Genomic DNA, 11130 nt, shown 5'->3' on the forward strand with positions numbered 1-11130 from the left:
AGGTTTGATTGGAATTATAGTTTCGCAACAGCTGGACGGCTGAAGGTTCCCCATCCCGTATCTAGACAAACAACGTCAATGTGCTTACCTCATGGACCTTCATTAGCCTTACTAGTAGCTCTAGGACCTGGAGAAGAGGGTTTTACTCATTATATTATATTTTAGGATCACCATTAGGATGTGTTCTCACTTTGAGGTTTTTATTTTTCGCAGTTTTCTGTAGCAGACGTATTAAGGAAACTTGGTCGGCTTTGGATTCAAGAACGGTGTGTAAAAGCCTTATGTGTGAACACCCCCCTACAGGTAAATACGTTACCTTGTTTAGACTCAATTACACAAATTAGGAAATTACAAATCAGACGATCAGGTCAATAATCAAAGCACAGGGGGGAGGGGAGGAAGTGATCTGCATCAACGTTCTTCCTTTTTCCTTATAGAAATGTGAAGGGTCACCAGTCACGGGGCAGAGAGTTGTCTGGGGTCATAGAACTCTATACCTTACAGTAGAGGTGACATGATTTTTTATAGAGACCCCTAAGCCTAACAATGGCTTATTACGCCCTTCCCATTAAGAACACATGATTGCACAGACAAGCCGAGTGTACATGTGTAAGGGGCGAATGGGTGTAAGAGCTGCCGCCGATAAGAACTTGTTTAGCTCACAGCTATTGAAGGTATATGGTTACTTCAGCTGCTGCAGAATCTCATAGTACACACCCATACCTCCCAAGTGTCCCTCTTTTGGAGGGACAGTCCCTACTTTTAAGTCCCTCTTTGCCCCTTACATGTCCCTCTTTGTCCTAGGAGTTAGATTTGCATTAATAAACTTTTTATGTTGCTCTAGAAACTGTCTTATTACTTACTGTATAATAGACCCAAACCTGCATATCATGTGGTGAATGTTGCATGCTAAAATTTGTTGTATACAGAGGAGTGTAGATTTTGAGGTTCTGCAGCAGCTAAGGTGTGTATGATGAGGTCCTGTAGCTGCTGAGGTGTGTATGATGAGGTTCTGCAGTAGCTGAGGTATATTATGATGTTCTGCAGCCGCTGAGGTGTGTATGATGAGGTTCTGCAGCAGCTGAAGTGTGTATGATAAGGTCCCGTAGCAGCTGAGGTGTGTATGATGAGGTTCTGCAGCAGCTGAGGTGTTTATTATGATTTTCTGCAGCAGCTGAGGTGTGTATGATGAGGTGCTGCAGTAGCTGAGGTGTGTATGATGAGGTCCTGCAGCAGTTGAGGTGTGTATGATGAGGTTCTGCAGCAGCTGAGGTGTGTACGATTAGATGCTGCAGCAGCTGAGGTGTTTATGATGAGGTTCTGCAACCGCTGCAGTATAAATTTTGATGTTCTGCAGCAGCTGAGGTGTGTTTTTTATACGACTCCTATAACCAATGATTTTTTTACATTCATGAACAATCCCAATGAAAACCAATACAACCGTGATTTAATTTCTTAAGAATTTATTAAGAAACACTCTGTACATCGTTCAGTATATGGCTTGTAAGGACGGCAATACTGAATCGGAAACATAAGACGACCTAAGTTAACAGTCATATCATATAAGTGCAATCACATACAACATGGCGCAGCACATCCACAATGCTCCGCAACCATCGAGTCTTCTACATCAATAACGGTTCTGACGTTTCTTCTGCCCAGTAACAATTATCAATCATATCCATCAATATAATACATAGGAGTACAACCCTTGGATGCGACGCATTACTACATGTGAGCTTGGGACATCAGGGGAGCTATGTGTTATATGTTATTGATGAGGATGTAGACATCTAAGTGGTCCAATGTTACAGTTCCTGAGATCTATGAGGTCAGCTGGTGTACCCAAAGAGGGTCGTCATCCAAGGAACATAGACGCCACCCAAAGGGCCCTTTTCCACTTCCTAATGGGTGTCACCCTGAGCTAGGCTTAAGCACCATATGGGGGGGGGGGTAACAGCTCAAGTTCTGGGGTCTCCATTACTACGAGACAATGGTGGTGGTAAACAAGTGCTGCCCTGAAATATGGTGAGGTGATACAGGAAGGGGCCTTCAATTTCTGCTCTACACGTCCCCATATAATATTTTATACTGCCATATGCACTGGCCATTGTCCTCTACTCTACGGAACATAATTCCGACACAAACCCCATTGCCCGTTTACAATAAAACACGACCCTAATACGCAATTGGTGGTAGCTAGCCCTTGTACTATATCAATTACTTACACACAGAATAAATAGCACACGAGACATGTATCTGTACATATATACAGATATGGGGGGAGGGGGATATAACGCATTAACCGCACAGGTTTGTCCTTTGTTCAGTATGAGGAGGAGGAGGAGGAGAAGGAGGAGGAAGGTCTATAAAAGCAGAGTGTCACATTCATGAGATGCTGTAAGGGTCCCTGTACAGAGACAATAAATTTGGCACTGTAATGGACAAATGTTACTAGTTTATTGTGAACCAATCAATAGTCCTTAGGCCCGGCCTACAATAAAGATATAAAAAAAAAGAAAACTTTTTGTATAAATAAGGTTTATACCTTTGAGTCAATATGAAATATATATATATACACATATTACAATGTAAAAAGTCCTTGGTATCCAAAGGCTGTTAACTGGAATGGAAACTGGAAGATTCCGACTCTGTGGAGACGGATGAGAGTCCGGCCCGTTTTTTGGAGAGTATTTTTAGACTGGACCCTCTGCTGACGGATGTGAGGGCGTTTTGGGCAGATGTCTTGAATTTGGCGCCCAGGAAGGCGTATAGGATGGGGTTGAGGCAGCAGTGGAAAAAGGCCAGGGCTTCCAGGATGGTGATGCACTTGTGAAGCATGTTATCGAAGTTGCAATCATACTTCAAGAGTTTCAGTAAACTAAAGGTGTCTATGGTAAGGCAGATGTAGTACGGCAGCCAACAGGCAAAGAATGCCAGGATGAGGATCACCGTCGTCTTCAAGGCTTTGCGTTTCTGATGACCCTTAGAATGGGACAGCTTGGAAATGATGACGCAGTAGCAAGTCAAGATTATGAATCCGGGCAAGACAAGTCCGACTAAGATGTGGAGGAAACGGAACCCAATTCTCCAGGTTTCACGGCTATCCTCTGGGTAGATACGGTCACACACATAGTTGCCAAAGCCGTCATTGTCTACTTTGGCAAATACAAGGTCGGGAACAGTCAACAAAATAGCCGGGAGCCACACTCCAGCGTACACAATCTTCTCCGCTAAAAGTTTTCTAGATCCTTGGCTGTTGGTGGCGTGGACAATGGCCAAGTAGCGATCCAAGCTGATAAAGGCCAAGATCAAGACGCTGCTGTACAGGTTGACAGTGTAAATGACATGGACGGATTTACACAAGAAGTCTTTAAAGTACCAACCAATGGCGGCGTCCACAGACCAGAAGGGAAGGGTGAACACAAAGAGCAGGTCAGCCACGGAGAGATGCAACCTGTACTTATCAGTCATGGTCCTGGACTTCTTCTGATAGCCCATGACAAGCACCACCAGTCCATTGCCGATAATTCCAAGAAGGAAGATGAAGGAGTAGACGGTGGGAAGGAAAATTCGGTTGAAGTCACTGTTGTCTTCGTTGGAGCACAGTTCCATGAAATCATAGTTGTCAGTGCTATTCTGTTCTGTACCATTGTCATCAAAGGACTCTATCAACCCGGAGAACTGAAAGAAAGACAAAAATAAGTTATCATGACTTTCGGTGCAAAGTCTCAGGGTACAATGTCATATCGAGAATCACCTTAAAAATCCCCTATGGTGGTAGAAGCGCAGGGTGTGATGTGACACATTCGGGACACTTTGCATATGAAAGAAGCAATGAGTGCAATCTCTACAAGTGCCCCAAACCTTCCCAGACGTTAACACACAAAATGTGGCTTGTGTCATCTATAAGTGCCTGATATTTGTATTACAGGGAGGCACAAAAGGTTCCTCCCGTGCTGCAGCTGACAAGGATTGTCTGTGAAGATCCAAAGGCAAACACTTCAGCATCCAACGTTCAGCTGGCAGATGGCGAGTGACGGACACAAACCCAACTGTGGAACAAGTGCTGACAGCTTCACTGCACAAGTCAAAGGGAGCAAATGGGGACGGAGCAATAAGAAGGTCCCTCTGCTCCGACAACAGGTTACCAGACTCCCAGGCTCTAAGATATGGCTTCTTTACTAGGAACCAAATGGGCCACTCGAAAGACACTTAAAGTTACAGTAACCAATAAAAGAAGGATAGACACAGTTCCTATCATTTGGTTCAGCCGACTATACAATACGAATGTTATGGCGCCCCCTAGCTGAGGTTTATAGAATGTTCCTACTAAGGAAATTTCCTTCTAATGCTTCTTTCCTACATAAGATAGGATGCAATTTTTTTTTTTTTACAAGGATCTAAACTTTTTAGACACATGATTTACCCAAAATTCTTATCTAAGTGTCATTTGCCACAATTCATTGTCAATGATCTCTAACCACTTGGCTCTTCAGCCGTTGGCTGGTTAGGCATGCTAGGAGTAGTAGTTATGGAAAAAAGTCAAAGAGACACACGGGTTGGAGACCACTGCCCTATATGATGAGGCTGTTGCTTGGTGACTGATTCCTATGTGCATGACCAGCACCTCCTCTTTGTGAAGTTATAGTAAAACTTAAAGGGGAATTTGTTTGCACAATCTAACGTTTTAAAGGCAGTAACCTAAGAGCAAAGCGGGATTTTTAAAGAACAAAAGTTTTACACAAAATACTTCTAGCCAAAAAAAAAAAAAAAAAAAATTTTGCAAATTTTTCCACTATAGGTTTTCTCCACTTCTGGTTTCAGCTAAAATACTGACCAAAATACTAGGTGTGAACCCAACCTTGAAACAGCACCTACAAGGTCGGAAAGCTGGCCAAAACTGAACAGACTGTAATGATACAACATAGGAATAACCGTGCATCAAGGTGGACTGTATAGTACAAGAGATTCAGCAAGTCTATAATAACCACCTGGTATATCCTGCATCTATATGCCATGTCCATAGGGTAATATTACAGTCAGTATCTACAAGACAAAACCAGGAGTAGGTACAAAAAACAGAAGATAATCAATTTTTTTTAAATTTAAAAAAACTTTATATGTTTACTCCCAATTTCGGCTAGCAAATACTAATGCAAAATGCTAATGTGAACACAGCCCTTCTCTAAGCTGGGTCCTAAAGATTTTGGTAATTTCCAATAATGCAAATCTTGTAGCAGATCATCCGCACAGTACACGGGGCAAAGTATGACGACAACCTGGCACATGTAAGGTTCTCAGGCATCCCACACAAACAAGGGACTTTCTACAATTCTATAGAGACATCTCCTGACATGGTCACACTATCTAACAATGCACAAGTAAGAAATGAAGAAGTGAGCAAACCAAATACCATGACATCTGCACTCACACTGCTGAAGAAGCAAAGAGAATTTCCAAGCTGGGCAGCAAGTGGTACCTGAAGGGTCCCCATCTCCATCCCTGATCCCTCCTGGACCATTAACAACTATAAAACTCTACAATCTAGTTGTACTGGCCTCTCTAGAACAATCTGTGACTGAGAAAGTTGCAAGAACTGATGCAACAAACTTCAGTGTAGAAACAAGATATTGTATTGCTGGTAAATTTGTGCAAATGCACTATAGAGAGTCCCACTCTCTAAGATCAAATGTGCAAAAAAGCAGCAGCTCAAGTCATCTCTAGTCCTGAGTACTTACAATCTCCATGTTTAGGTTCCCCTCTGCTTCCAGGGTGGCTGCTAGTAGAGACTCTGTGCTCCCTCCAAGTCAGTCCAGAGACTGTGATCAGCACTCTCTCAGTCCTTAGCACAGAATGAATAGTCTGCAGGCTGCAGGCAGCAGAGCTTTATATACAAGTCCCCACCCATGGGCCGCCCACCCACTGCCCCCAGCCCTCAGTGCACTCACAATAGCTGCTGCTCCAGGACCTCCTGTTGTTTCTCCTGCAGCTGCAGCAGGGGCTTTGTGTGGCAGATAAGCATCTGTACAAAACATCAGCTCCACAACAAGAAGTGTCACTGTCCTGCAAGACTGGCACAGCCATGGGGGGCTCAGGGCTCTGCACAGGGGGACTGGAGCAGGGGCATGCTCACATATCACATAGGTAGCTAAAAACCTTATGAGCATAAGGGATGGAGGCAGCTGGGGGGGGGGGGGTATTGGGGGATACTGGGCAGAACTGGGGATTTTGCATTGTGTAGATGTGCAGTGTGATGTACAATGTAACAAGATAGTAATGTTATTATACAGGAGTATTATTATTATTAGTAATAATAATAATAATTATTATTATTAATAATAACAACAACAATAATAATAGTAATAATAAATTAATAATAGTAATAAATAAATATAATAATAACAATAATAGTAATAATAAACTAACAATAGTAATAAATAAATATAATAATAATAGCAGCAGCAACAACAACAGCATAATGGAAGTAGTAGTGTCAGAAGCAGCACTAATAGTTGCAAAAGTATAATAATAATAATAATAATAATAATAATAATAGGATAAGGATGTACTATAGCTGTGTTCAAGAGCATATATGATGGTGTACAGTAGTGGGTTCACACCTTTGGATCTCCAGCTGTTGTGGAACTACAACTCCCAGCATGTCCGGACAGCTCATGCTGAGAGTTGTAGTTTTGCAACAGCTGTAGACCCACAGGTTGGAGATCCCTGCTCTATGGTATCATACTATAAAAAGTTACACACTCTGGCCCTGCAATGTAGAACAAAGCACAACTCACTCTCTCTCAGATTTCATAGGAATAAAAAAAAAAAAAAAAAGGTATCACTGTATGAAACTGGAGACAAAGGTGCAATAAACACTGCCTCCCAGTAAAGACTGTTATTATGGATGATACAAGTCATTGGCTGGAATATGCTCCTGTGCACCAGCCCTAATGGTTTGTAGCAAAAAAAAAAAAAAAAAAAAAAAAATTCTATCCATATAGCATGTCAATGAGAAACAGATCTGCTATATGACGTTAATGGGTTATTTTTTCTTTCCAAGTGTAAAATAGAAGCAAAAATGCAGTAAAATTAATCACATTACACCTCTTCTATAATAGCCGAAATGGATTTTATTATTCAAAATCATATAGACAATAGATAATTTAAAAAAAATGATAATGAAAATAATAACGACACCACACATTACATTGAATTATGATACTGATAAGGAATGCATATATATACTGTATAGCATCCTTATCAGTGTCATAATTCCATGTATTTCAATCCTACACGAGGAGTCGTGTAAGGTGACACAGATAATAATAGGTAAAAAAAATCATCCGTCTTGTGCCTATTATTGTGCTAGCCTCCCCTCCCCCAGCACAGCGAGTGAATACAGACAAATCCCTGTTGTCTCCTCTCTGGTCATGCTGTATAGTGGAAGTGATGCCTGTATCATGATAATAGTGATATTATACCATTAGCATTATAAATATTGTATTCCTGTAGATGTGTGATGGGCAGGCGGCTCTCAGTATCTATTCTTTGTGTATTAGGTGTAAAGATCAGCTGAGCGAAACTGTTGTATGTAAAGAGGAAGAGGCAGGATAATGGGGGGCTTGTGCCGCTACCTGGATGGCATTGAGATGGAAATGAGACATTCTATTCTGGCAGGAAGGGTCGGTATCTGTGGCACACTTTATGGGGACTCATAATACACACTCTAGTAAATGCAGTCCTGTGCCATAAAGCGCACTATGTGAATGCTGTCCCGTTCTGGGTCGCTAGCCCCAGCAAACATGAATTTCAACCAATAAAGTAAGACAGAGACAGACCTTAGCAGAAATTTTCCTTGTTATTGCAATTTTCTTAGTACATAGCAGTACAACTTTAGTAAATAAATAAATTCACCACAGTGCTGTAGACGCGGGGTTGGTCTTCACGCCGCGGCTGCGGCGCTCTTCATACCCTCAAGTCCATAGAGGCTCTCACCCTCCAGATGGCCGGAAGTGAAGATCACGCGACGTTTCGGGATTAACCCTTTCTCAGGCGTATGTGTTTGTGTGCACCCACCACCATTTTATACTATTCAGTTGTCATAGCGACGTCTCACTACAAAGACATAACCATACGGTTAGGCACAATACATCTATTACATGTAACCATATCACGTACTACTTTATCAAATATCATAATGTATCCTCTTATCTAGTTTTCAAGGTTACTATTCACTTCTATCAGAGATGGAACTATGCATTACTACACTTACAAAAATACAGCAAAGTTGCATATCTCATTGAGACCTTTAGGGTTAAGGGAATCAAGGCAATGGATCCAATACGTCTCCTTTTGGAGTAGTCTGCGTTTTATCTCACTTTCACTATTAGCAAATACCTGTTCTAATACTTGCCATCTCAAATCATAACCCTTAACCCTAAAGGTCTCAATGAGATATGCAACTTTGCTGTATTTTTGTAAGTGTAGTAATGCATAGTTCCATCTCTGATAGAAGTGAATAGTAACCTTGAAAACTAGATAAGAGGATACATTATGATATTTGATAAAGTAGTACGTGATATGGTTACATGTAATAGATGTATTGTGCCTGTGGTTATGTCTTTGTAGTGAGACGTCGCTATGACAACTGAATAGTATAAAATGGTGGTGGGTGCACACAAACACATACGCCTGAGAAAGGGTTAATCCCGAAACGTCGCGTGATCTTCACTTCCGGCCATCTGGAGGGTGAGAGCCTCTATGGACTTGAGGGTATGAAGAGCGCCGCAGCCGCGGCGTGAAGACCAACCCCGCGTCTACAGCACTGTGGTGAATTTATTTATTTACTAAAGTTGTACTGCTATGTACTAAGAAAATTGCAATAACAAGGAAAATTTCTGCTAAGGTCTGTCTCTGTCTTACTTTATTGGTTGAGACTCATAATACACAAAAACATTGGTAGCTCTAGGGTTATGGGATGGACGTGTAATAATATATCTTTGATAGGTAGCACCACCATGTTCTGTAGCGATGTACAGTCGTGTAGTAGTCTCATCAAGTCGCTTCCGGTCTTTGTCTGCATTTTTTATGATAGGGGTAATAGCCTCATCTGCCAGTCTCCAATGTTGGGGGTATTAACCTTATCTGCTATTTTCCAATGTTGGGGTAACACCCTCACTTCTTCCATTCCTTAGGGTAACAGCCTGGCTTGGTTCTTGTATTCTTTGGGGTAACAACCTGGCTCAGTTCTACTATTCTTTAGGGTAACAGCCTGGCTTGGTTCTTCTATTCTTTGGGGTAACAGCCTGGCTTGGTTCTTCTATTCTTTGGGGGTAACAGTCTGGCTTGGTTCTTGTATTCTTTGGGGTAACAGCCTGGCTCAGTTCTACTATTCTTTAGGGTAACAGCCTGGCTTGGTTCTTGTATTCTTTAGGGTAACAGCATGGCTCAGTTCTACTATTCTTTAGGGTAACAGCCTGGCTTGGTTCTTCTATTCTTTAGGGTAACAGCCTGGCTTGGTTCTTCTATTCTTTGGGGTAACAGCCTGGCTCAGGTCTTCCATTCTTTGGGGTAACAGCCTGGCTTGGTTCTTCTATTCTTTGGGGTAACAGCCTGGCTCAGGTCTTCCATTCTTTGGGGTAACAGCCTGGCTTGGTTCTTCTATTCTTTGGGGTAACAGCCTGGCTTGGTTCTTCTATTCTTTGGGGTAACAGCCTGGCTCAGGTCTTCCATTCTTTGGGGTAACAGCCTGGCTTGGTTCTTCTATTCTTTGGGGTAACAGCCTGGCTTGGTTCTTCTATTCTTTGGGGTAACAGCCTGGCTTGGTTCTTGTATTCTTTGGGTTAACAGCCTGGCTCAGGTCTTCCATTCTTTGGGGTAACAGCCTGGCTCAGTTCTTCCATTCTTTGGGGTAACAGCCTGGCTCAGTTCTTCCATTCTTTGGGGTAACAGCCTGGCTCAGTTCTTCCATTCTTTGGGGTAACAGCCTGGCTCAGTTCTTCCATTCTTTAGGGTAACAGCCTGGCTCAGTTCTTCCATTCTTTAGAGTAATACCCTGGCTTGGTTCTTCTATTCTTTGGGATAACAGCCTGGCTCAGTTCTTCCATTCTTTGGGATAACAGCCTGGCTCAGTTCTTCCATTCTTTAGGGTAACAGCCTGGCTAAGTTCTTCCATTCTTTAGGGTAATACCCTGGCTTGGTTCTTCTATTCTTTGGGGTAACAGCCTGGCTCAGTTCTTCCATTCTTTGGGGTAACAGCCTGGCTCAGTTCTTCCATTCTTTGGGGTAACAGCCTGGCTCAGTTCTTCCATTCTTTAGGGTAACAGCCTGGCTCAGTTCTTCCATTCTTTGGGGTAACAGCCTGGCTCAGTTCTTCCATTCTTTGGGGTAACAGCCTGGCTCAGTTCTTCCATTCTTTGGGATAACAGTCTGGCTCAGTTCTTCCATTCTTTGGGGTAACAGTCTGGCTCAGTTCTTCCATTCTTTGGGATAACAGTCTGGCTCAGTTCTTCCATTCTTTGCGATAACAGCCTGGCTCAGTTCTTCCATTCTTTGGGGTAACAGTCTGGCTCAGTTCTTCCATTCTTTGGGGTAACAGTCTGGCTCAGTTCTTCCATTCTTTGGGGTAACAGTCTGGCTCAGTTCTTCCATTCTTTGGGGTAACAGTCTGGCTCAGTTCTTCCATATCCACCAGATGCATCTAGTCTTGTGCTCCTGATACGTTTAGCTGTTGGGGTGTCGTAGATAACAATAAGTGATGTATTCAGCTGGTGTAGGTCTGATCACTTCAGAGGTTTTATAAAGTTATAAATCTTCCATCTTGTGTTCTGACCCATCCCGGGCTTCATCTGTTGACATTGTATGCTCCCTCTTATCCTGCTCCAGATGGACATGGATGGGTGGGGATGTCTTGAATATTCTTCCTTATCTTGCACACCATTACTACAGATGGCAAATATTATTTTATAGCCAAAAACATGTTGCATGCACAAAGTACTGTAAGTATCATTAAGTAATATTTTTCCTACTGCTTTCCTGGTACTTCCAGTCCTTCGGGTAACAGTCTCACCTGGTTCTTTCTTTGCTTGGTGTAACAACTATTAAGTCCTCAGGATATCAGCTTCT

General features: G+C 42.4%; 1 protein-coding gene across 1 annotated transcript; it reads right to left on the minus strand.

The window, feature by feature from the left end:
• Positions 1-1446: 1446 nt before the first annotated feature.
• CXCR4 (C-X-C motif chemokine receptor 4) lies at positions 1447-5849 on the minus strand. Its single transcript, XM_069985071.1, has 2 exons — positions 5742-5849; positions 1447-3684 (listed from the first exon to the last, which is right to left on the minus strand). The coding sequence occupies exons 1-2, from the start codon at positions 5748-5750 to the stop codon at positions 2620-2622; spliced, it is 1074 nt and encodes a 357-aa protein (XP_069841172.1). The 5' UTR covers positions 5751-5849; the 3' UTR covers positions 1447-2619.
• Between the last annotated feature and the right edge of the window lie 5281 nt (positions 5850-11130).

Source organism: Dendropsophus ebraccatus, chromosome 9 (assembly GCF_027789765.1).
Source record: "Dendropsophus ebraccatus isolate aDenEbr1 chromosome 9, aDenEbr1.pat, whole genome shotgun sequence".
NCBI classification, from domain to species: Eukaryota; Metazoa; Chordata; class Amphibia; order Anura; family Hylidae; genus Dendropsophus; species Dendropsophus ebraccatus.